Source organism: Phascolarctos cinereus, unplaced genomic scaffold, assembly GCF_003287225.1.
Source record: "Phascolarctos cinereus isolate Bilbo 61053 unplaced genomic scaffold, phaCin_HiC Scaffold_2;HRSCAF=192, whole genome shotgun sequence".
Taxonomy (NCBI): domain Eukaryota; kingdom Metazoa; phylum Chordata; class Mammalia; order Diprotodontia; family Phascolarctidae; genus Phascolarctos; species Phascolarctos cinereus.
The window spans coordinates 309,628,037-309,655,833 of NW_027555625.1; the positions used below are offsets into that span (position 1 = coordinate 309,628,037).

Below are 27,797 nucleotides of genomic sequence, written 5' to 3' on the forward strand. Positions count from 1 at the left end.
CGATCATTCAGATTCCATATTTCTTTCTCTGGATGTGGATAGCATTTTCCATCATGGGTCTTTTGGAATTGTCTTAGATCAGGGGTAGGGAACCTGAGGCCCCGAGGTCACATATAGCCCTCCAGGTACTCAAGTGCAGACCCTCCTCTGAGTCTATACTTCACAAAACAAATCCTAACCCCTCTTAATTCTAGTGCTTTCCCACTTTTAATCATTTCCTATTTATCCTGTATATAGCTTGCTTTGTTTGCATTTGTCTTCGTGTTTTCTCCCAATTAGCTTGTAAGCTCCTTGAGGGCAGGGACTGTCTTTTTTTTTTTAATAACCCCAGTGCTTAGCATATTGCTTGGCATGTAGTAGAAGCTTAATAAATGTTTATTGAATGAATGATGCCATGGCCTGTACTAGTACCACAATGCTGTGCTGTGCTATATCTTCTTTATCCCCAGACCCTGCTCTAACCTTCATATACAACTCAACCTTAAACCCCATTCTAGGATTAAAGTTTATGCTTTTCTCCTCCTTAACCCTTGTCTCCTAAGAAGAGGTGGCCTTTCTCCTTGCCAAGGCACCCTTCTCTAAGGATGCATAAAGATCCCATTAGATCCTGTTTTCTCTAGCAGATTGCTTCCTCTATCATCGCTGCTGTCTCATTAATCTTCAGTCTCTCCTTGTTTACTCTGCCTCTTTCCCTACTACCCACAAACATGTTTATGTGTCCCCCATCCTCAGAATCTCTCACTTGGTTTCATCCGTCCCTGCTACCTATAATTCTATATCTCTTCTTTCTTTTGTGGCTTACTTCCTTGAGGTCAGCTACAAGAGGTACCTTCATTTCTTTTCTTCTCACTCTTCTTCTTTTTATTTTTTTTTCTGGGGTGAGGCAATTGAGGTTAAGTGACTTGCCCAGGGTCACACAGCCAGTAAGTGTCAAGTGTCTGAGGCCAGATTCGAACTCAGGTCCTCCTGACTCCAAGGCTGGAGCTCTATCCACTGTGCCACCTAGCTGCCCCTCTCTCACTCATCTTAATGCTCTGTGATCTTGCTTCTGACCTCATCATTCAAAGTTACCAGCTGACATTTTTTCACTAAATCTAATGGCTATTTCGCAGTCCTCATCCTTTTTGACATCTGTACAGCATTTGATACCAATGATTGCCCAATTTTCCTTGATACTTTCTTCTCTAAGTTTTCATGACACCACTGTCTCCTGGTTCTCTTTCAATTTGTCTGACGGCTCTTCTCAGTCTTTGCTGAATTTTCATCCAGCTCATGCCTGCTAATGCGGGTATATCTCCAGGTTCTATCCTGGGCTGTCTTCTCTCCCTCTCTACTGTTTCACTCGATGATTTCATCAGCTCTCAATTCAATTTCAATCAATGGATTCAGTTATCTCTATGCAGATGATTCTCAGATCAATTTGTCCAGCTCTAATCTTTCTGTCCACCTCTAGTCACTCATTTCCAACTGACTTTCAGATATCTCAGGATAGCCCATAGCCATCTTAAATTCCGAATACCCAAAACCGAACTCTCCCCCAAGCCCTTCTTTCCTTGTACCTTCCCTCTCACCATCAAGCATACTGCTATCCTCCCAGTCACTCATGTTCAGAACCTAGATGGTGTTCTCATCTCCTCACCCTCTGTCTCCCCCATATCCATTATGTTGCCAAGTCCCATTGTTTTTACCTTTGTAACATCTCTCATTTATGTCCCCTTCTCTCCTCTGATACTACCCTGCTGTAATCCCTCATCACCTCACACCTATACTCTTGCCATAGCATTCTTGTTGATCTCCCTGCCTCAGTCTCCTAAACTTCAGTGGCTCGCTGTTAATTTCAAGATTAAATATAAAATACTCCATTTGGCTTTTAAAGCTCTCCATCACCTGGCCCTTTCCTACCTATCTAGTCTTCTTACATTTAACACTCCCCCAAGCATTCTGTGATCCAGTGACACTGGTTTCCTTGCTATTTCTTGCATATGATGCTCCATCTCTTTTCTCCAGACATTTTCATTAGCTGTACCCCATTCCTGAAATACACTCCTTCCCCATGCATACCTCTCAGCTTTCTTCAAATCTCAGCTAAAATTCCACCTTCTGTAAGAAGTTTCTTTGTTCTTGATAATTGTTGTGCCTTCCCTCTGAGATTATCTCCAACTAATCCTGTATAATTCCTATATATTATCTCCCTTAGAATATTCTTTGATAACTGGGACTGTTGTTTTTTTTTTCTTTTTTTAGTTATTTTTTTCCTCCAGTGCTTAGCACTGTGCCTGGGCACATTATAAGTTCTTAATAAATGATTGTTGACTGAATTAACCACATCTGCACTGAAGGTAGTATGATATAGTATGTCGGTATTTTACCATCTGTCAGCCCTTCACCATATCATTTAAACTCTCTAATTCTCATTTTCTTCATCTGTAAAATATGGAATTGGACTAAATGATCTTATAGCTAGTACTATATTAAGCATTTGCCATATAGAATTGGTACATTTCAGGGAAATTGATTTTGTTTTTGGAATCTCTAAATCCACATAATGATGCCCTGTTTCAATGGAATTTAAATATGTTCCCGTTTATGCCCATAGACTGGAAACACCTCCAAAGGTGAACCTATATATAGGATAGAATCCCTGTTCAGCCTCTTTGTTCCGGAGTATCAGAAATGGAATCATTGAATGCTAAAATTTTAGGCATAGCATGAGTCTTAAAGATCCTCTGGTCAATCTCTCATTGTTCAGAGTAGGAAAGGGAGGCCCAGGGTATTCAGGGTTAAACACAGTAAATCAAAGACAGAGCCAGAATAAGACACTAGGTCTTCATGCTTCCAATCTAGTGCCACTCTGTCAAGAAATAAGTGCATCTTACCCTGTGTAGAATTGCATACTGAGATTGGTCTTTTCTGGTTTCCTTGTCTTCATAATGCAAGTCACATATATCTGAATTCATTAAATTAATGAAGCATTTTTAAGCACTGTGGGGTGGGGGAGGGAGGGTACACACAGAGTAATAGGAAAATAACTTGGGTGAAGATGAGGATGCATGGTCCTAGGGAATTGTGATTGGTAAAGATTTCTCATTGTTCCTATCCCCTTGACTATTATTCTTCAATCTCTGCTGGCCATCATCATCATCATCATCATCATTGTCAACAACTCTTCTGTCCTCTGCTTTAGGCCTTCAAAAGTGCACTGATGAGTTCTTATTGGTGTTCGGGGAAAGGAGATGTGATTGAAGACTGGTGCCGGTGTGACCTTAATGCATTTGATGCAAATGGACTCCCCAACTGCAGCCCTCTTCCACAGCCAGTGTGAGTATAGCCCATTGATATCCTCCAGATGATGGTCTATGCTCAGACCTCCATCCCTAACTCTCCCACCCCCGATCATCTTTCTGTCATCAGGCACCACTGTGTAGTTTCTCAAGTTGATGCCTAGTTTCATGACTGCATCTTCTTGGAGCTTGGCAGCCTTCAGATATCCTGAATGAGTTCTTCATTTTGCTTTTTTGTTTTGTTTTGTTGGCTATAAGAAAAGGCTCAATGAGCAGCTGCGTTGGTAGGTAACAATTCATATTCCCCTCCTATAAGGTCCTGCTCTGATCCTTCATGATAATGCCAAGGTAGCTCTGGTCTTTTGATGGCCAGACCACTGACTATGGCAAGGCCCATCTTACAAACCAGCAAGGCAGCTGGTATTTCATATCTGGTGATGGATTTCATGTCATTCCATATTGGAAAGGCTTATCAGCAGAAGGCTGGCCAAAATGTAATTTAAAAATTGTTTTTTGCAAAGCAATGGAATTGTGATCCCATGTGTGTGTGTATATACATACATATATATATATATATATATATATATATATATATATATATATATATATATATATATACATCTATATCTATATCTATAGCTATGTGTGTGTGTGTGTGTATATGTGTATGTATGTATATATGTATATATGAGAAAACCTAGGCTAATTAAGAGCAGGGGCCCTCCAATTATTGAAGGAATCCCTTTTGCAGAAGGATTCTTCACTTTCTAAAAGGAGTTTATCTCCAGATTCTAGCTCTCCCCTTATGTGTTAATTCATAAATAAGTAAATATTTAACTGAAAGTCTGAGAGCTTGGGGGAGCAGGGACATGGATGGGGGAGCGGTACAGTGGAAGTCAGAGAAATCAAGGGCAAAGCTTGGCCTGGGCATTATTTCATCCAAGAATTGTAGATTTCTTTACAAAACGGGAAGGCACCAGCTTGATGACCAGTCAGGGAATATGCAACATCTCCCCTTTCTCAGACAGTGACCTATCTTATCTAGGAACTTTTCAGAGTAGCTTGACCTCCTGGAACCTGGGAAGTGAGGAGCAGTGTGTTTTGGGGTGGTCATCCCAACTTGGACAACAACCAAGCAATCTTCCTTCTTTCACTCCACTCCAGACTTCGTCTGTCCCCTGGAGTAGAACCTTCCAGTACTGTGGTCTCCCTTGAGTGGGTGGATGTCCAACCAGCTATCGGAACCAAAGTCTCAGACTATGTTATTCAGCACAAGAAGGTGGATGAGTACACAGATACTGACCTCTATACTGGTAGGTAGATATTCTTTAGGCACAATGCTGCCATATCTAGGGATTTTTTTTTTCATTAGGATAAAACATGATCTCATAAGAAAACCATGAGTGGAGAAAGGTTCCTACTGGTCATTGAGGCTGTTGGAGGATTTGCATCACCTTACTGGGGTCGAAGAGTTGAGGAGCTCGATTGCTCCTTGTTTATCTGGGATGTGTTACTGTTTTGTCTTGGGCTTTTAGCTGCTATGATTTATGCATTCATGCTTTTACTGCATAGAAGGGTGGTAAGAAACAGAAATAGAAAACCAAAGAGCAATTCAACTTCCAAGGGAACACTAGAGTTTTTTTCTCTTGCCATGAAGGCCTTGTTGTGAGATGTCAGCTTTGGGGAAAATCTTAAGATCAGAGGATTAATACATAAGCTCATAGATTTTAGAAATGGAAGGGACCTTAGAGATCACATAGACCAGGAGTTAGCAAACTATGACCTGCTAGCCAAATGTGACCTGTCACTTGCTTTTATATGGTCTGTGAGCTAAAAATAGTATTTGCATTTTAAAATACAAATTTTATTGTTATTTTAAAATTATAAACACAGTTCTTAGCTTGTGGGCCATACAGAGACAAGTAACAGGCCAGAGTTGGTCAGCAGGACTTTGTCAACCCTCGATCTAGTCCAATTCCCTCGCATTACAGATGAGGAAACTGAGGTGCACAGTGGTTGTAACTTGCCCCAGGTCACATGGGTAGTAGTAGCAGAAGCAGGCTTTGAATCTGGGTTTCATAGTGCTAGGTGTATTTTATCCAGATACTGAAGGTAGAGATGTATGTCATGGACAAATGGTTAGGGACTTGGCCTAGAAGTCAGGAAGACCTGGGTTCGAATCATACTTTTGACACATACTGACTGTATGACCCTGGATAGATCATGTAGCCTCTTGGTAACCCAGTTAGCTCTCTGAAATTTTATGATGTAAAGCAGCTGGTAATATGCAGTGTTAGAAGGGGGATGTCTCAAAAGGCATTCCCTATACCTGTGAAACTGGTAGACTGAAACACAGACAAAACTCCTCTGGCGTATGTTTTATCACCCATAAAACTGCAAGGATGGGGGAACAATAACAACACCTCACCTTTAAAGTAATATTAAGGGGAGGCTAGGTGGCGCAGTGGATAGAGCACCAGCCCTGGATTCGGGAGGACCTGATTTCAAATCTGGCTCAGACACATAACACTTACTAGCTGTGTGACCCTAGGCAAGTCACTTAATCCCATTGCCTAACCAAAAAACAAAACAAAACAAAACAAAAAAAAGCACATAAAGTAATACTGAGGAAGGTGAGAGAATCTCATCAAAACAGGACCAAAGAAGACATCTAGAATAGAATGGGGGAGATGTGCTTTTGATGATAACCAGCAATATAAAACCCAGATTCAAAGCCTGCTTCTGCTACTACTACCCATGTGACCTGGGCAAGTTACAACCACCGCACGCCTCAGTTTCCTCATCTGTAATATGAGGGAGTTGGACTAGATCAGGGGTTGACAAATTATGACCTGCTGGCCAGATGTGGTCTGTCAGTTGTTTTTGTATGGCCCACAAGCTAAGAATGATGTTTATAATTTAAAAAATAATAATCAAGTTGTATTTTAAAATGCAAACACTATTCTTAGCTCACAGGCCATACATAGTTGTACTCTGAATCCTAACTATCAGTTACTTCCCTAATGCCCTGACTCTGTTTAGAATCAAATAAAAACTGGTACCTGCCACTTAAGAAGGTGGTTGAATTCTTTGCATGAGGGCTTATGGTACTGTGGTCTTGGAATTTGCCTTGTCCACCTCCACCAATCTGCGCAATTGGTGACTTCCACTGCCCATGCAGTAATGGTATTCTTTTCATTCCCCTATCACTTATGTACTGAAGACTTCTCTGGACCCTGCTTTGAATGTGGTGAAAGAGGGTTCTGTGCCATGATAGCCTTTGGGCTTCCATCTCTACCAATTCAATATTAAAAAAGGAAAGGATTTCTTTCTCACTCTCTAACTACCACCTCTCTCTCTCTCTCTCTCTCTCTCTCTCTCTTTCTCTCTCTCTCTCTCTCTCTCTCTCTCTCTCCCTCTCTCTCTCTCTCTCTCCCTCTCTCTCCCTCCTTCTCTCTCTTTTTGTATTGCTTCCTCTATGATTGGGAAGAAACCCGTCAAGAGAAGTTTGTAAAATGGAATTGGCCAGGGAGGGACATAGAGCCCAGAGCAAGGATGCTATTGAAGGCCAATTTGGCTGCAATGGGTACGCCCAGATCATGAAGATTGTTAAGTGGAATTGGCTAGTAAAAAGCAGACTTATGTCTGTATTGCTTCCACCAAGCAATCCTATCCCAGAGTTGTAACTGGGAGTTGGCATTTGTTCTGCTATGTTTGAGTCTGTTATTCTTTTAAAGTCTATCCTCTCTTCTGTCTCTGACTCTCTCCCTGTGTCTCTCTGCCTCTTCATATTTCTGTCTCTGTCTCTTTCTCCCTCACTCTTATTTCCTCTCTCACTTTCTTTTTCTTCTCCCTCTCTTCCTCCTCCTTCTCCTCCTCCTCCTCCTCCTTTTCCTATTCCTTCTTTCTCCACTCAGCCTGTTCAGGAATGTGAAAAATGGGACAACAAAATAGCATTGTTGACTTGAAGGCAACAGGTCAATGTTAAAGGAAGACCTATAAAAAAAAAGAATAAAGGAGAAACTGAGTCTCATCTTCTCCTTGATATTATCCCCCTACTGCCTTAGGCAGGCTAGCCTAAAATGATCTCTTCCTTCTCCAAATTCATACCTTTTGCTTTCAGTATCATTTAATTAGCAATCATACTCTTCCTTGTGACATCTCCTGTTTTGTTGTCTTGAATTGCTATTTAATATTATGACTTTTCTTTTTAGCTACACTCTGAGTACCTAGCAGGCAAGGAAAGGATCATGCATATCCCAATTCTCTACCACACTAGGACCTAATAGAATTCTTGTCACATTGTATGTAGTAGTGCTATAAAAGTGGATTGATTGACAATGAGGTAGGGGGTGGGAGGGTCATAGATAATTGGAACAGTAGAAATAAGGAAAATAATAAATGCTTTGGAGCCCCAACCCTGAAAAAACACTCCCTTTGCCCCATCTATTTATCCCCATCCCACCAAATATAAGCTGATTATTTTATTTTTCTCCAGCTCACAATATAGATAGTTACTTCATGAGACAGCAGTGACAGTGAGGGTAAGGGAGACAGAAAAGAAGAGAGGGAAAGGAAAAGAGAGAAGGGGAGGAAAAGAAAGAAAACAGACAGAGACAGTACTACCACGCTGTGAGTCACCCAGGTGCATAAGTGAACTCATCGTTGACTATTCCCCTGCCTTTAGGCCCACATTTCCAATTAGTTGTCATTTCTGACTCAACAACATTGCTCATATCAGTCCTTTTGTCTCTGCTCCCATGGCCACCACCCTAGTTCAGGGCCTCATCATCTCTTGCCTACGCTATTTTAATAACTTTCCTATTGGCCTCACTCCTTCTAATCTTTCCCCTCTTCAATCTATCTTCTACATAGGTACCAAAATAATCTTTCTGAGGCACAGAGCTGGCCATACCATACCCTTGTTCAAAACATTTCTGTGGTTCCCTATTGTTTCTAGGATAAAATTAAAACTCTTCAGCTCATTACAATCTAATATCTTTCCAGGCTTATTTTCTGTCACTACCCTTAGACTCTTTATGTTTCAACCAGATTGGGCTGAGTTCCCTGAATTCACCAGTCTTTCTCCTACTTCTGGGTACAGTATTTGCAATAGAAGTCCCCAATGCCTAGGATGCACTCAGTTTTTATCCCCACTTTTCAGTATCGTTTTTTTTCAAGGATCAGTTCAGGTGGGACTTCCTCCATAAAGCTTTCTGTGATCCCCCATCTGAGAGTTCTTTCTCTCCTTTCAAATTATTTTTTAAATATGTGACATGCAAATGATATCTTCCAATGAACTGTAAGTTGTTAGAAGATAGCAGACTGTTCTGTTCTTGTCTTTGTGTCCTCAGTACCTTGTACAGTGACTTGTACACACTGGTTGCTTCCCCATTATTTGAGTAATTGATTTGAAAGAAGGGAGAGCCAAAGCAGGGGGAAGGGTAAAAAGGAGGGGAGGAAGAGAAGGAAGAGAGGAAGAAATGGAGAAAGAGGGAAAGAGAAAGGAAAAAAGGAGAAAGAAAACAAAATAACAAGCAAAAGAGCTTGTTTGGAGCAGATATTCCAGATTGCTCACACATTTGGTCAGGTGAGGCCAGAGCAGAAAAACATGGGGTTTCTCCTTTGATCTCTCTGGATTTCTGCCGGGCAATCCTAGAGCAGCACTGGAATTATTTATTTATTCTTTTTTTCCTCTTTTTAAAAAAAATTTATGGTTGCCATCTGTTTGACACCCTATTGAATTGGCTGCTAAAATGCTGTCTCCTCCCTCCTCCACCCCCCCAATTCCCGCCCCCTCATTCAACCCCATCTCTGTTCCTCTAGAGGAGGCCTTGTGCTTGTTTCAAGGGTTGAATGGGAAACCAAACCTGAGCTGAAGAGTTATCACGTTCCAGTTGTTTTGACCAGAAATGGCTCTTGTTAGTAATGATGACTTTTTTGCCTGTGTACTGATCATCTGTCACCCATATGAAAAACAGTCCTTGGACCTTGGGTTCCGCCATGTTTCCTTACCAGAAGAATCCGAAGGAATGGCATCTTTGAACTCTTAGTCTAGGGTGGTAAGGCATTCTTCACTGAATGAGGGTAAAAAGGTTGGGTAGAGAGGGGGCTTAATTTTGCTGAAGGTTAGCTAGGAGGCAGATGGGATGCTCTGGGAGCTTAGGGGTATGATAAGGGTTGGAGCCCAGAGGAGCCACTAGGTCACACACCCTCAAAGGAGACACAGGACACAGATGGATTTCAAGTGAAGTGGGATCATATGCATCGCCAGAGGGAGGGGAGAAAGCAGATGGCCACTTACATGGAATAGAATAGATGGGGGATGGAAGCTGTCTTCCTTTCTGGCCATGGGAAGGGCTTTTCTAATGAAACATACAGCCTTAGGACCAAATGCTTATTCTTTCCTATTACACCTTCGAAGGACTCATGAAATCTTGGAGTAAAAAAGAAATGCTAGATTATCAAGTCTACCCCCTCATTTTACAGATGAGAAAACAAGGTTTGAAAGAACATGGAAAAAAAAATCAGATGTGACAGTAGAAGACCTGGGTTCAGATGCTGACTGTGCTACTTACTACCTGTGTAGCTTTGGGGAAGTCATTTAACCTCTCTGGGCCTCAGTATCTTTATCTTTAAAATCAGGGAATTAGATCAGACTGCCTCTGAGATCCTTTCCAGTTTTCAGTCTATGACAGAGTCATCCAAAGAATCGACTTATTCACGGTCGTACAATGAGCTTGTGGCAGAATCAGAATGATTACGCAGGTGTCCTGACTGCCAGTCCAGGATTCTCTCCCAAGCCCTCTTTGCCTGCCTCCTGGGCTTCTCTTTCTGGAATTTTTAATCAGCTTGTTTCCTTTTTCTCCTTTTGAATCACAGGCCCCTCTCTTCTACATTGGGATTCCTAACTCTAGCCTGTCTGCAGGCAGGGCTGATGGGTTCAAGGCAACCAGGTCTGCTTCCTTCAAAGCAAACCAATTTTCTCTTCTCTAACATCACCCATGCTATGGAAGGTAGTAGCATCTGGATCTGGTCAGTGGTTCTGGTCCCAGCCCCCTTTTTCTCCTGGCATCTGGGAAACTGCTCTTTCCCCTGGCTTGCCAAGGATGTTCCTCTCTCTCTTGAAGTTACAGCAGGCATAATGAGTCTGTTGGCCTTGCCTGTTCACTGCTGAGCATCAGGCCCAGCTCAGGGGGAGCAAAGAGAATAAGATTGGGTTCAAGAGCAGTCTCTTCCCTTTTCTTTTCCTTGCTTTCCCCCCCTCATACACATAGCCTGCTGCTCTCACAGCCCTCAGGCTTCTATTCAATTTTAAAGGACACATTCTTGGGTTCCCTTCTTGAGCCCATCTGAAGTTAATAGGGCTGCTCCGGAGGTGAACTTGTATGAGAAACAAGCCACAGTTTCAACACATCAGGCGGGCGGCAGAGAAGATGATGGTGGAGCAATTCCATCCAAACTGTTTATTAAAACTTGTGGAAATTACTCATAGCTCCATGCGCGACAGCTTTGGAGCAGATCAGAGCTCTTTTTTTGAAGGCACATGGGGCCCTCTCTGTCTGCCTGCTGTTGGACCAGCCACAGAGTGATGTCATAGGAGACTCAGGCTCTAAGCTTGGAGAGAGGCAGAGGGAGGGAGCTGGAGGAGAGGGAAATGTGTTTTACAGGGTGAAGTACACACTGGAATGACGGTGAACATCTGGAACTGATATTAGGAGGTTTGGAAAATGTTTTCTGTCACTCCAGTGCTCTTCAGCGAGAGGGTTTGAAAGTTAAGGGCCTCTAAAGGAAAACTGTGCTTCAAGGGTCTTGTTCTGTTGGATAACCATGCCACCCAGTCTGCATCTCTCTCACCTCCTGACAGTCTGATATATTCCAAGGGCTACAGTCTGGGAAGGTCCTTGACAGTGAGGGATGTTTGACACTGGAATGGGGGTTGAAGGAAGCTGGGTAATAGCCTTCTGTGGGAAGTCTTTAAAAATAGGAGAGCATATCCTCTGCCCTTGGTGAGAGATGGGGTGTGAATGACTCAGAGTGGGCTCGCCTGAAGCCAGGGGCACATAGGAGTTGACCTTTCAACATATAGGAGTGGGCATAAAAGAGTGACCTGTAGCACTAAGCTCCATGCCTTGTCTTTGGCTGGGGGTGGACTGGCCTGAAGCTAGAGGGATTTAGGGATTGAATTCTTAGTTTACCTGTAGCGTGAAGCTCCAGGCAGCATCTTTGTTAAGTCTCCAGGTGGGGACTCTCATCAGGGCTTCTGTCCAAGACCTCTTGATCCCCTGGTGAAGTTGCTGGCATGGAGTAGTGGAGAGATACCTAGAGGTCAGTAAGGAAGAGAACAGAAGGGATCTGGAGAAAGCAGCATTAGACCTTGGCCCAGACATGGAACAGTGACCTGTCTCCTGTCCCAGAGGACAGCTCTGGTCTGTTAAAATTGAAGGCTTGGGTGGCAGCTTTCAGATCCAGGGAAATTCTCCCAAGCAGGTGGATTTTAGGAACTACATTGACAACCTGGATCAGTTTCTGAAGAAGAGAAAGCCAGACAAAGAGACTTGAACAGCTAAAGAAATTGGAGATGTTAAGCCTATGGAAGAGAAGACTTAGAAGAGATAGAACCTCTGTCTTTCAATTATTTTGAATGGGTGTGAAGTGGCAGAGAGATTTGGCTTGTTCTGTTTGGCTCCAGAGATTGTAACTCAGCAAAGCAACATGGCGAAGTAGATAGGGCACTGACTTTGGAGTCTGGAAGATGTGGATTCCAGTCCTGCCTCAGGCACTTTCCTGCTGTGTGTTCCTGGGCAATTTACTTAATGTCTCTGTGCTTCAATTTTCTTATCTATAAAATTGGGGAAGGGTGATTTCCTGTTCAAAGTCTCTCATCCCATAAACTATAGGAAGTCAGATATAAACTACTTATGAGGAAAACAAAAACAAAAACTTCTTAACAATCCAAAAGTGGAGTCAACTACCTTGAATATTTATGAATTTGCCATCACTGGAAACCTTGTCATAGTGGATGTTATAAAAAAGATTCCTTTCCAGGTACTGGTCCATATGACCTCTGAGATCCCAAGTGGATGACTGCATTACTGATCTAATCCTAGGCAGAAAATTTCTTTAGTGGCTGTTATTACAGATATACCTGGTGGCACAGTGGCTAGAATACTGGAGATACAAATACAAGGAAAAAAAGATAGTCCCTAATCGTGAGGAGGTTATAATCTAAGAAGAGAAGATGAAACATGTAAGAGGAGCTTGAAGGGAGCAGGTACAGGCAGCTGCATGGTGGACATATGACTGGAAAGTGACAGTGATGTGGAGCCTTGGTTCTTAAGAGATAAGGCAGAAGGTCCAACTATCAGAACTCAACATAAAAGAGGCATAGTTAAAAGTTCTGGCAGGACAGCAATAACAATGATGGCTCTAATGCAAGTATCATGGTGTGAAGATGTCCAGATTTTATCTTACTTTGGTCCTGTCTAGTTGTTGAAAATTATTTTTCATATTTTTCCTTGTAATGATCATATCAATAAATATAATTTTTATTATACTCTAAGATTAGCAAAGAGTTTTTCTCCTAACGCCATTAAGAAGTTGTATTCTTATAAGTGTTGTGAGCCTCATTTTATAGTTGAAGAATTTGAGGCTGAGAGAAGGTTAAGTGATTTGTCAATAGTCACACAACTAGGAACTGACAGAGCCTGGATTCAAATCCAGATCTTCTGGCTATAAGAAAAAAATGGGCTAGCAAAGTATGTGAAGAGTAGTAATGTGAAATCCGTCTGTAAAGTAGGCTGAAACCAGATTATAAAAGACTTTAAATGGCAAATTGTTTGTAATTAATCCTAGAGGCAATAAGATGTCCCTGAAAGTTTTTGAATAGAGGATTAATGAGGTCAGAAAATTATTTTTGTTAACTGTGTGAAAGATAGATTAAAGAGGAGAGAAATTGGGAGTAGGGAGACTAATTGGGAAGCTATCAGTGAGAGATAATAAGAACAAAAACTAAGGAAAAGGCTGTGTGAATAGAGAAAAGAAAGTGGATAGAAGAAATGTTGTGAAGGTAGAATTGGCAAATCGAGTCAACAACCACTTTTTTAATTGCCTACCATATGCCAGGCAATGTACTAAGTGCTCAGGATGCAAAGAAAGGCAAAAGGCATTCCCTGCTTTCAAGGAGCTCACAATCGAAGGGGGAAATGATGTGTAAACAGATATATACAAAAAAGATATATACAGGATAAATTGGAGATGATCATAGAAGGAGGGAACTATGGGGAATAAAGGAGGATGCCTAATTCCATGGCTTTTTGTAGAAGGTGAGATTTTAGCTCAAACTTAAAGGAAGCCAGGGAAACCAACAGGTGGAGATGTGGATCCAGAATTCCAACATGGGGGAGAGCCAGAGAAAATGCACAGTTGGGAATGGAGGAACAGCAAAGAAAATATTGTCACTGGATCTCAAAATACATGGAAGGGAACAGGTATAAGTAAAATGGAAAGGAGTAATATTATGAAGGGGTTGAAGAATCAAACAGAGAATTTTATATTTGATCCTGAAGGTAATAGGAAATCACTAGGGTTGATTGATTTGGGGAGGGGATGGATTAGCTTGGTCAAACTTGCACTTTAAGTATATGAATTTGGCACCTGAATGGAGGATGTACTGGAATGGTAAGAAACTTGAGGCAAGGAGATGAACGAGAAGGCTACTTTAATTGTATAAGTATGAAGTGATAAAAGTCTGTAACAGGAAGATGGCAATGTCAGAGGAGGGAAGGAGGAGTATCTGAAAAGTGTTATGAAGGTAAAAAAGGCTGGACTTGACAACTGATTATTTAATATAAGCAATGAAAGAAAGTAAAGAGTTGAGTATGACACGTAATTTGTAAACCTGGGTAACTGGGAGGATGGGAGTACTCTTGACAGTGAAAGAAAAGTTGGAAAAGGAGGAAGGTTTGGGGAGAAGGATAATGGTAAATTTGTGAACACGTTGAATTTAAGATGTCTATGAAATATCCAGTTAGAGAGTCCAGTAGGCAGTTGGAGACATAAGACTGGAGGTCAGGTGAGAAGTTAAGGCTCAGTAAATAGACCTGAGGATAACCTGCTTAGAAATAGTGATTGAATCCATGGGAGCTTGTGAGATCACCAAGCAAAATAGAGAGGGTAAAGATATAAGTGGCCATGATAAAACCTAGGGGAACACTTAAAGCTAGTGATCACGACTTGGATGAAGATCCAGTAAAGGATACTAAGAAAGAATAGACGGAGAAGAAGACAACAAGAGAAAGCAGTATCAAGAAAACTTGGAGAAGAGGGTGGATGACAACGTTTAAGGCTACAGAGAGGTCATGAAGGATGAAAATTGAGAACAAGTCATTATATTTGGTGATTAACAGGTCATAGGTAACTTTGGAGAGAGAAGTTTCAGTTGAATGATGAGATCAGAAGCAAGAAAGTAGAGAATTAAGAGGAGATTGAGAAGAAAGGTCTTGGAGGCAACAATTGCAGACAAGTACTGGCATTTTGGGGTTGTAGGAGAGGGAAAAGTCAAAGATGACTTCAAGGTTGCAAGATATTATGAACAGAAACGGAGAAGTTTGGAGGAGTAATGGGTTTTTGGGGGAAAAAAGATTTATTTTGGATATGTTGAAATTGAGATGCTTGCAAGACATGCAGAACACATATTTGGTAGGTAGTTGGTAATTTGGGAATAGAATACATGGGAGATATTATTGGCTGGATGTATAGATTTGGGAGAGAACCACACAGACATGATAATTGAACCCCAGGAGTTAATATGAAATTAGCTGAAGGAAAGAATATAGCAATATAAAGCTCCAGGATACCACTGGTCATCTTGACTTTTGTCCTTCCACTAGACTTCAGTGACTCTCAAAAAGAGATTGAGGCCTGACAACTTAGTGCAACTCTGCCTCACTTGAATCTAATTCATTCAAAATCCAAGACATCATCAGTCATCCACTATTTTATCCCAATATTGTGATGTTATTGTTCTTCTTCAAAACTAAGGATGAAGAAATGAATCTACAGGTATTTGTTACTATATTCCCTAAGGTCCTATTCTAATCATTATGAGATATATAGGAGTATAGGGAGTACCCCTTGAACTCAAATATCTTCCATGTTTGTAGGAGAAACAAAATATACACAGTTAAAATCACTAACGAGATAGGGAAAGTGTCAACTGTACCACATTAGACTTCAAGACTTGCTGATAGAGGAAGAATGGAAGAGTTTTGCATGTAATGGACCAGTCAGACTTTATCCCTTGGGTAACATTTTGTATGGAGGTTCAGTTCAATTCAATAAACATTCATCAAGCTCCTACTGTGATCCTGGCATTGTGCTAAGCACTAGGGATACAAATAATAAGAAGAAAGACAGTCCCTGCCCTCAAAGAGCTTACAGTCTAATATGGGAAGGCCATACACAAAAAGGAAGATGAAATGTAGGGGAGTGAGGTAGGGTACCAAGGGCATGCTGTTCATGGAGTCTTAAAACCAATCAGAGTCACTGGATGGGAAAAAAAAAGTTATCTGGAAAGTACTGAATCCCCCATGAAGAAGACTTTGAGATAGTTTATTGTTCAGCCCTCCAGTTCTATAACCAGAGGGGAGAGGCAACTGCAGGAGATAAGAAGGCATTTAGCATGGAAAGCTGAGCCAGCTTGCTTGGTAATGAACTTTCAGGTGATTTCAGTAGGTGATGAGATTCCAAATGCAGTACAGATTGCTTATGAGAGTCTCAAGGAGCAAGATTGTTTCTAATTGGTGAGAAAAGGGAGGATAATAATGGTGTTTGTGCAGTACTTTAAAGTTTGAAAAGCATTTGTAGGCATACATATCTGTATATGGATGTACATGTACACACATACATATACACATATGTGATTACATATATACTATATATAACCCTATGCCATTATCCATATATGTTATATATGGATATATAATTAATGTGTAATATATTATGATTACTTATATTCATTTTGAAATAAATATATTTATATTTACCACATAATAATATTAATGCTATAATATATAATTAAAACACATTATCTCCTTTGAACCTCACAACAACTCTATGAGGTAGATACTACTGAAATTCTTATCCCTATTTTATAGATGAACTGACTCTTTGTAGTACAAAAGATGACCTTTTCTCAGAGTTTGAATGAGAAAGTGAAAAGTCTTATAGAGGTTAAAAGACTTGGTCAAAAGTAACAGTGCTGGGAAATGTTAAGAGTCTTCCTGATACCTAGTTAAGCACTCTATCCACCATGCCAGTCTGCTTCTCTAAGGAATTTGTGGGAAAAGTGGCATTTGAATTGGGACTTGAAGAATTAGTAGAATTAGGTAAGGGTTAGGTGGAGAATGGGGAGGGAGATTTTCATTGAAAATATGTAACTAACTTGCACACAATGCAAAACAATACAAAAGTGTTTCATCAATTGCTAACATTGAAGATGAATTGCTTTTACTGTTTAAAAATTTTAATTGCTAAATCTTTTAAAATTAATTTAGTTTTATGGTAATAAGCACCATAAGAACTACAGAATCTTAGAATTAAAACAGACTTCAGGAATCATTTAGGTCAACCCTGCCCAATCTATCTAAAAAAAAAATGGAACAGCCCCAGAAACAACAAAACCTTGGACTTGACCCCATTATCCCCTCAACTTATTTTCTAACATCTCTAACTTTTTGGACCAAACTCCACCTCCCCCCACCCCCAATAAAATTAGGATATACTCGTTTGTCTCCATTTTTTTGGACTCCTTTTATTCAGTTCTCACCTCTTGCAATATGGCTTCTAATCTCATTACTTTACTGAAACTGCTCACTCCAAGTTTACCAGTGATCTCTTATTTGCCTTTTTTCATTCCTCATCTTTCTAGATCCTTGTTCAGCACTGTGACCATACCCTTTTCCTGGATATTCTCTCTTCTCTGGCTCTTTGTAACACAGATCTCCAATGGCACTACTTCTCAGACTCATGATCCATGTCCCAACCTCTAACCATGGGGTGTCTCTCAGGATTCTGTCCTAGACCTTCTTTATTTATCTATTTTTTTCTATTTTTCCTTCTTTCTTTTGTCTCTCTCTGTCTCTTTGTCTCTTTCTCTCTCTGTCTCTGTCTCTCTGTCTCTGTGTGTCTGTCTCTCTCTCTCTGTCCCCAAATAATCTTATCAACTCTCATGGGCTCAAATAACATTCCTATGCAGATCAATATAACTGGTCCTAGCATCTCTCATGAGATCCAGAAAGAAATTACTAAATGTTCATTGAATGTTTCCAGCTGGATATCTCACAGTAATCTCAAAGTCAACATATCCAATATAGAAGTTGTTATCTTTTCCCTTAAATCTTCCTCCATTACTAACACTTCCCCATTTCTATTGAGGGCATTACTATTTTTCCAGTTAACCAGGATAACTACCTGGGAGTCCATCTAGTTCTTCCCTCTTCCTTTCCTTCCCGCACTATTCAATCCTTGCCAAACCTTATTCAGTCTACTTCCATGACATCTTTCACATCTATTCCCTTTTCTCCTTTCACTGTTCCTTTCACCATAACTTATCAATATTCTTCTAATTCTCCTTCCTTTAACTAGACTTTCCCTTCTCCAATCCATCCTTCACAGTTGTCAAATTTATGTGTATTAAACACAGGCTTCTTTTCTCTTAGTTTGTTCCTCCCAGAATCTCCATTTTGAGGAAGGGTGCAGACCAGCCATGCTTCATTCACCAGATTTTGTTGCCCCATCCTCTTGCTCATACCTTCCCAACCCCCCAACTTTTTAGTACTTAGCACATTGCCTGGCAGATAGAAAGGCATGATAAATGCTTGTTGCCTTGGTTTGATACTCCCTTACTTGAAAAGGTCCAGTGACTCTTTTTTGCCTCTAGGATAAGATACAAGTTCTTCTGTCTGACGTTTAAAGCCCTGCACAATTTGATTCCAGGCTACTTATTTATTGACCGTCACTCCCCTTCATGTAATCGGTTTTATTTATATTGGCTTACTTGCTTTTACTCATTTATGCGATCCTCATCATCCCACCAGACATCTGGTGGTACAGTAAGATGGTGTCCAAAATTTGGCATGGAGTCAGGAAGACTTGAGTTCAAATCCAGTCTCAGACAATTATTTACTGTGGGACTCTGGGTGAGTCACTCAACCTCCTTCTGCCTTAGTTTTCTCAATTATAAATTGGGGATTTTCTGCTTCAGAGGGTTGTGAACTACTTCACAGGGTTATTATAAGAATCAAAAGAAATAGTATTTGTGAAGCCTTAGCACAATAACTGGCACACATTAAGTGTTTAATAAATGCACTTATCCTTCTCTTCCCTTGTTACTTCCTTCTCACTTCTGCCTCTTAGAATCCCTAAGGATTCTCAAGGTTCACCTCAAGTCCCATCTACTACACACTGCCTATCTGTATCCTTTCTTCCACACCTTCCCTCCTCTTCTTGGTCTTCTCTTTCCCAAATAATTTTTATTTACATTATAAATGTTTTGTATTTATGTTGCCCTTCCCAAAATAAGTTGGATTTTTTTTTCATTCGTTTGTTTTTTGAGGACAGGTACTATTTTATTTTTTCTTTGTATCCTTGGTACCTAGCACAGTGTTTGGCCCAAGATAGGCACTTAATGAATGATTGTTGAATGAATCTATTCCTGGCTAGAATTCCTGCTACAAGATACCTGAGAAATGATTATCCAGTCCCCCCTTTGGGACCTCAAGTGATAAAGAGCCCATTATATTCGTAAGTAACCCGGTGTACTTTTTGTCAACTTGAGTGATTAGAAAGTGCTTCCTTATATTTTTCTTCCTGAGTCAGACCAATGATCCATTCAACTTAGGATGCATCTTCCCATGGGGTTGTAGAATGGTGCTTTTCTCAGGCCTTTATCCTCTGAGGTTAGGGATATAGCCAGAATCCCTCTTCCTTATTCTGAAACAAAGCCACTATAAATCTTTAATCCATGGATTTCTCTTAGTCCTATAAAGTGTTTATTTTGTTGACTTATAGGATCTAGAGCAAGAGTTCTTAATGGTTGGATTTTGTTGTTGTTGTTGTTGATGGTAGTGGTAGTGGTGGTGGTGGGTGTGTGTGTGTGTGTGTGTGTGTGTGTGTGTGTGTGTGTGTGTGTGTGTGTGATGGAACCTGTTGGTAGTAGAGTGAAACCTATGGACCCTTCACAGAAGAATATTTTTAAATGCATAAAATTAAATACATAGGGTTGCAAAAGAAATCAATTATGTAGAATAGAATTAGCAAAATATTTTTTTAAAAAACAAGTGCACAGACCCCATATTATTCCCTACATAGAGACAAGATAACAATAACACGTATCTGTATGTGTATATGTATGTTGTTGTTGTTGATTTGTTTCAGTCATGTCTAACTCTTCATGATCCCATTTGGAATTTTCTTGGCAAAGATACTGAAGTGGCTGGGAGTTTCCTTCTCCAGCTCATTTACAGATGAGGAAACTAAGACAAACAGAGTTAAGTGACTTGCCCAGGGTCACACAGTAAGTGTCTGAGGCTGGATTTAAGCTCAGGACGGTGAGTCTTCTCGGCTTTAGGTCAGGCATTCTATCCATTGCACCACCTAGCTGCCTATGTATCTGTGTATAATATTTATTACACACACACACACACACACACACACATATATTATATTGTGTATACATGCTGCAAAAGATACTTCACGTGTCTATGATGTCAACAGTATGGGTAATTCTCCTATTTTCATTCCCTCTGAGCCTTCATAGACACTCTTCATGAGTTGCTGTGGCCCATAATAACATCATCCTGTAGACATTTTATCCATCATCAGGTCTATACTTTAAACCTGTTAATCTTAGTAGGTCCTATCAGAGCACATTCTTTACTGGCAGAGCTTTTGAAAGTTTAGGTCATTTCCCCACCCAAGAATGTGTCAAATCAAATCTTCAAACTGGACAACCAGAGTCTGTACCTTAGTTCATGAGCTCCCAGAGGCTGTTCATCTTCATCTTTACCCCAGCCATTTTCTGTTCTGTTTCTAGCCTAGTGAGTGAGCATCCATACCTCTCTCACTCCCCCTTTATGCCTTTTTCTCAAAGTATTATAATGCCAATTGTAAACACCATTGTCTTTGCCTCTGGAAAGAGCATATTGGTGAAGTTCTCCATTGTTTCACTCACCACCTTTGTGACTTCCCAGACCACAAATTATCTGTCTTTATATGTATTTATGTGTATTGTCTCCCTCATTAGAATGTAAACTCTTTGAGGACAGGGATTATTTCACTTATGTATGTGTATTCCAACAGAGGCAGGCCAAATTGTGTAGTGTAGTGTTTTTCAATGATTTTGTGTTCTACAAATTCCTTTCAAACATAACAACAACCACAAAAGTGTGTTGTGAATCTCCAGGGTAATATACTGCTCAAAATATTCTTTTAAATTTATTAAGTTCTTACAATAATTACAATAACCTTTTCACCCAAAAGCTCCAAATTAAAATTTATACTGTATAATTTAATTATATAAAATTTATTTTATGTAATCATAAAAACTTTAAGTATAAAATTTGAATGTTTTATGTAGGATATTCTGAAAGGATTAAAAGGAATGATCCACTAAGACCTCATATGCTTACTATTTTCAGCAAGAAAATATTAAATTTCTTTAATTTAGAAATATTGAATATAAAGAGCATTTTTAATGAAATAAGTTATAACTTGGAAGATGTTTAACATAATATAATAACCATATCTAAACTTAATCTTGGACTTTTTTATTTGCACAAATGTTTTTAATAGTTGGCTCAGTACCAGGCAAACAGTCTCAAATCTGGTTGAGTTTATTTCTGTGTTTAGATTGAAAATAAGAATAAAATGAAGATGCATGCTCACACAAGTATGTGCTGGACTATGAAAGGAAAAGTTTTACAAGTTCTCCTTCTTGGAGACAGAAATCATTAAAAAATTAGTCCCCTAGCTAATCAATGAAAATAAATAGCTAGTTAAGATATAAGATATTTACTTTTCTACTAGCTAATGACAAGTATTGTTGTGAATGATGACTGCATTTGAAATTCAATTGCACATTTTGCTTCATTTAAAAAAAATTTATATGTAAATTAGCCTTAGTAAGAAGATAATTCTTTTCAGACATTACTTTCTTTCCTTCTACCACTGGCACATAGGTTATAAACTCAGAGAAATTCTTTCAAATGATTGACCAATGTTGCCAACCAATTTATCTGAAAATCCATCAGATAGAAAAGTAGTAACATACACAGAGTAAGTATAAATTGGAAAATGGTCTTAATGTTATAATACGAGAAAACTTAAGGTTTGTTTCGCTGAATTTTTATGGTGACTGAATTTCACCTAGCCCTTCTGTGAAATGGGGAAAATACCTTCCATGAACACCTCAATGGTTGGTTCTAAATATGGGACAGAGGATCCATGCGTCAGATGGTCTGTGATAATTTCACAATGTCTTGTTATGCACATAAACAGCACTCATAGTTCACGAATAGACTGCCCTTTACACTGCAAGAATGTAACTGTTCATAACATCTTGATCATGTGATTATATAACTGACGAGGTACGATGACAAAGTAAGAAGTGGGGAAACGAAGGAGCTACAGTGGTGTGCACTGTACTAAATGCAGATGAGAGTGTGAAATGCACCTAACCATCTATTGAGAATCTCCGTGGTATCTTGAAAACAATTTGATGACAAGTTGATAAACTGCAAGAACATGTTGTCCTTAGTCAGCAGTCATCATGGTTTGATGTAATTACTGTACAAACAATAAAATTAGTAATCAAATAATCATTATGGGTTCAAATTACCGTAGGAACAAAACTATAATGCTTCAAACATTCCCATGCTTATTGTCACAGAAAAAATACATATATATACATATTTATATGCATGTACATGTGTATGCATATATACATTATTTGTATACACACACACACACACACACACACACACACACACACACACATATATATATAGAGAGAGAGATAATTGAATAATTTTTTTTACTACTTAAGCTGCCATTAAAGAATTTTTAGCACAACTCATTTAGACCATTGTTACAAATCCACTAAATGGGAAACACTGGCACAGTGAATAGAAGGATCTCCTCAGAGCCAGGAAGACCTGGGTTCAAGTCCTGCTTCTGACATTTACTGGCTTGTATGATCTTGGGCAAGTTATTTAATAACCTCTCAATCCTAACCTGCAAAGAAAGAACTGACCTGCACTGATTGAAGGAATTTCTTTACCTGGAATTCCCTTTACTAATAAAACCACTGGTTTAGTCCCTGTCCCTCTTCCCTATCTACAATGCTTGATACATAGTGCTTAATAAATGCTTTTCATTCTGTCATTCATTCATTTATTCATTCATTCAGGAAAGGACTTAAGTAGAGAAGTTAGGAAAAAAAAACCCAATCTATTTAATACTGCTTGTGTTACTCAATTTGCATACAAAACTTCTTGGAGTGTTTATCTGAAGCCTCTAATTTCTCCCATTAGACTGTCTTCCTTGTGGCCAGTTTTGAGTGGCTCTATCCCCAATCTGATCATAGCATTTTTTTTTTCTGACTTCTGCGGCTCAATCTTCTAATGAAAAATTCAGGGGCAGCTAGGTGGCACAGTGGATAGAGAACCAACCCTGAAGTCAGGAGGACCTGAGTTTAAATCTGGCCTCAGACCAAACACTTGACACTTACTAACTGTGTGATCCTGGGCAAGTCACTTAACCCCAGTTGCCTAAAAAAAAAAAATTCAGTAGGTTCCTTTGGTGACCAAAAAAAAAAAATCTGTCTTTGAGGAGGCAGATATACTGCAAGAGCTGTAGCCCTTCCATTCTTCCCATTTAAATGCTTTGTGGGTTAATTTTTCCTTTATTGATTTGAGGGATCATAAAGGGGAGATATTCTGATGGAATAGTAGGGGTGCCCATGGTACCTTGAACATCAAAGAGTTTACCTGCCCTGTAGAGACTCAGATCTCTTGGCCTATGTCTGTGAATTTTCGGGTAACTATTAAAAACTGAGCTGATTTAACAAACCCTACCCTACCTCTAGGGCATATCCTAAGTACATATCTGTTTCCAGAAATCCTCAGATTCCAGGAATCATCAGATAAGTTAATGGATTTCACCCAGGGGAAAAGAGTGAGGAATGTCAGGACAGATCACAGACAAGGAGGATCAGAGGATTTAAAAACAGAAAAGATGTTGGAGAACTTCTATTCTAACCCTCTCTTTTTACAGATGAGGAAACTGAGGTTCATAGTAGTTAAGTGACTTCTCCATACTCACACAAATAAGAAGAGCCAAGGTTCAACAACATCCCTCTCCTCCACTGCCTAAAAGTGGCTGCCTTGGAATCACCTTGATCATTTCTACCCCAGGAGGATCAAGCTCTTTACTATTATTACCATTTTGTAGTCTGTGTGATTTTAGGAAAAAGAAACCAGAGTGGGAGAGAGTGTGTAAGTCATTTTGGTACAGTATCAAAAACAATGGCCTGGGGTTTTGTCCTCGTTTTACCATTGGCCAATTCACTTATTCTGACTGAAACTCACCTAGCCTTTCTATAAAAAAATACTTCAAAAGTTGATTCTAAACATGGGACAGGGGATCCATGTATCAGGTAGAGATCAGACTAAATCACCATTAAGGTTCTTTCCAATTCTGAAATTTTGTGACTTGATGAGATAAGAAAATATATATGAAGAAATGACAACAGCACTATAAACAAAGATCATAACTTGGAATAACATTATCAAATGTTTGGTCATGTTCTTCACTGCTAGCCAGAAAGAGAAGGAGCCAGAAGGACTTGGGTCAATTTACATGGGATGATGATGATGATGAAGAAGGTGTCAGTTACTGAATTGATCTAGATTTGGTTCACAGTCCCCCAATTTCCAGTTTGTTTCTCCCTTTACTAAGTCACTCTCTTTTTCTGCTGTTTCTACTACATCCCCTGCTCCCCTCCCCCACCTTTCTATAAAGAAGACAGAAGAACATGATTCTGAGTATAGGCCTGGAGCCATTGGGGATAAGACCAAAGAATCTGGCTCACCTGGTCTAATTTTCCCCAGGAAGAGCCCAATCACCCCGCACAGTTCCGGACTCACCTATCCCAGTGGGAAAAGAAGGAGGGTGGAGTCAATTGGGATAATAAATGCAGTTGGGTTATTAACCAACAATGAGGAAGAGATTATGTAATAGAGCAATTATGGGGCCTAATTTAATTGCACCTTAATCCGTAATTGCCTTGTGTTGCTCCATCCTCTGACTCTCTTCCTGGTCGGCTCATATGCTTAAAAGACCAGTGGCAAAATGTAGAGCTCATAGGATTTTAGAATTGGAAGGGATGATTATTTTATAACCCAATCCCTCACTTTACAGTTGAGGAAACTGAGGCTGAATGTCTCACAGATAAGTGGCTGAGTCAGGATTGAACTGCATGCCTTATAGCTAGCTTCAAATTCAATGTTATTTCCACTGTACCATGATGCCTTCTTGTCATCCAAATGATCCACATGTTTCCTTAAAAAGACCTCCAACACTTGAATGCTATGCCATTGACTTTATTAAATTAGGCCATAAGGTTTCAAATCTCTAATCCCAATTCAAAGTTTCCAATGCTACTTGCATGTAAGTCATTAGAAAAGAGACCTTTTGTCTCTGAAATCTGTCTATTTCTGGAGTGGTCAGAAAACCACCAGACTAGGGGCAGCTAGGTGGTAGTGGATAGAGCATTGGCCCTGGAGTCAAGAGGACCTGAGTTTAGGTCTGGCCTCAGACACTTGCTAGCTGTATGACCCTGGGCAAGTCACTTGCCTTGTCACCTGACTGCCTCAAGAAAAAAAAAGCAATTACAGTACTAAAATGTGAACCTGATTCTGAGATAAAATCTACCTTAGCCAGGCACCTTATAAACATCTCTGCTGGAATGAAAAATGAAATCAAATTAGGGGTGGGCCTATCTTTTGAATGTCTGAGGAAAGGGTTAGTATAATGCTAGGTTCTAACATTGGACTATCCCTAACACTAACCCTCTCAAATAAAAAAAAAATCAGACTAATAAAGAGAGGAAAAGGCCACATGCAAATTCATTTTAATGGAATCCTCTTTTAACAGTTTGAAAAAAGAAGGCACAGAGTAAAAAGTGCTCTAAACCACCATCCCACAAAAGTCATAGCCTTTGCTATGTGTCTGCAGATTGATGGTTCATCCACTGAATGCAGAGGTTCTCTCTGTGTGCCCATGATGAATCGCAAGGTTAAGATTTACAGATTCAGTTGTTTCACAGCAGCTGAACTCTTCAGTGGAATGCCAGGGAATGTAAAACAAGGAAAAATGGAATGATGGAAATTCAGTGTGTGGGGTCTACAGTTGGATCCCGATTGCATGGAATAAAATCTAAAACACACACATATGTGACCTTACAGAAAGGGGATTATTGAGCTTATATGGGCATGTTATGTTCTGTCTTCTCAACCAAAAGTGGTTAATTTAGTATGTATTCCAGTGATTAAAGAGTTATCATATGCTCAGTATTTGTCATACGTTGTTGATGCTATTGTTATTAAAGTGATGAAATGATCATAATAATTTCCATCCTTTACATTTACGTAACATTGTGCAGTTTACAAAGCTCTTTCACATATATTCTCTTATTTTACAGGATCATAGATTTAGAGTTGGAAGGGACCTTAGAAGTCAGTTTAATTCAAGCCTCTCATTTCATAGATGAGAAAACCGAGGCCAGAGAAATTAGGTGACATGACTAAGGTTACTAAAGTATTGAGTGTCAGAGGCAGGATATAAATTTACATCCTTTGTTTCCATAGTGCCATGCTGTTAGCAAGAGTTAGGCAAGACAGCAATTATCTCCATCTTACAAATTAAGAAAGTGAAGTTTATCAAGGTTAAGTGATTTTCCCTGGCCTGCAGAGACAAGTTAATAGTACATGGCTAGAGTAAAGCTGGTGTTAGAATCCAGATTGCTTGACTTTGAGTCCAGTGTTATGTTTTGAATTCCAATTCTAGATCGTAATGGGTTTGAGCCAAACACAGGTTTTGTTCTGTTTTGGTTTTGCCCAGTTGAAGTCACCCATTTGCAAGAATTAATTTGCATTATAGAAAAACAAGGTAATCTATAAAGCAAACTAGCTTGTTCAGGGGATCTAACCCACAACTTCAGTTTACATAGCATATTGGCAATGGAACACAGAAGTTATTTTGGGCATTGAAAGTCAGGGAAAAGGTATTAAACTTGTTAGATTGATCCTGTCACTTTTTTTTCCTTTTGACTTCTAATAGAAGAATGGAATTTTTGTTCTTCTCTATATAACAGGATGTTTAGGTAATTTTGATTAACTTAGAGGTTGGTGTGCTGCCTCAGACTTCATCCATCAAGCCCAACATCCCGCCTTCAACAGCAGCCAACACCCAGTATTTTGGAAGGTGGGGAAAGAAGACGATACATCATGCCCTAAGGCGTGAGATCTGATTTCCTTTTATCTTCACTTGCATAAGTACAGATGTTTTCACTGTCTGTAAATGTATCCAGCCCTTCTTTGGTCCAGCTACAATATCTGACTTGAGGACCTCCCTTGATTTCTTGAGGCTGATCACATGCTGTGTGGACAAGCATTTCCTTTGTTCCCTGACCCCAGAGTTGCCTCCACCCCCATTCTTTCAGTCTATGTATCATGGGCAACACATTTCTGTGTACATATCTGCCCTGTCCCAGATGTTTAGGCCATTTGCAAGGTAGAGATTAATCAACTCCTGCCTACATTTGACAAGTCTCCCACCTCGACATAGCACAAATTTGATTCATGCTAGCTTTTTTAAGTTCTTCCCATTTCTTCCCTGTATTATCAGATCTTTTTGATTGTTTCTCCAGAGATACCTCACGTGTGATCCTTTTCCTCTATTCCTTGAGATCTCTCATTCTGAGATGAATAATCAAAAAATATAACAAGCTTTTATTAAGCATCTACTCTGTGCAGGCACCTAGGTTAGGGGCTAAGGGGGATAGGAAGCTTAGGTAAGACATTGTACCTGCCCTGAAGGACTTTCCATTTTAGTGAGAGGATGAGAATCCAACACAGATAATTATAACATATGATATCATATAAGTAAATGTATTACATAAAGAAAGTGGCATATAAAGTCTAATGTAAAAAGTCATGACTAGATCAGAGATAGGAAAGGCTTCCTAGAGAAGGTAGCATCTAAGTTGGACTTTAAGAATGAATAGGATGTCATCAGGCAAAGAGAGGAAAGAAGGGCATTTTGAGTCTAGTAAACAATGTGAACAAAGGCACAGAAGCAGAAGAATATGGAGTATGTTCAAGGGCCACAGAGAGGAGTTCAGTTTGACTGGAGTATAATATGTGTAGAGGGGCATGATAGGATTTAAGACTGGAG

General features: G+C 39.7%; 1 protein-coding gene across 1 annotated transcript in view; it reads left to right on the plus strand.

Annotated features, from left to right (window-relative positions):
• The window catches only part of ASTN2 (astrotactin 2), a 1,115,013-nt gene that overhangs the window by 844,056 nt on the left and 243,160 nt on the right, over positions 1–27,797 (plus strand). Inside the window, 2 exon segments of the mRNA XM_020990605.2 lie at positions 3,185–3,318; positions 4,446–4,594. Coding sequence (XP_020846264.1) covers positions 3,185–3,318; positions 4,446–4,594 — 283 coding nt within the window.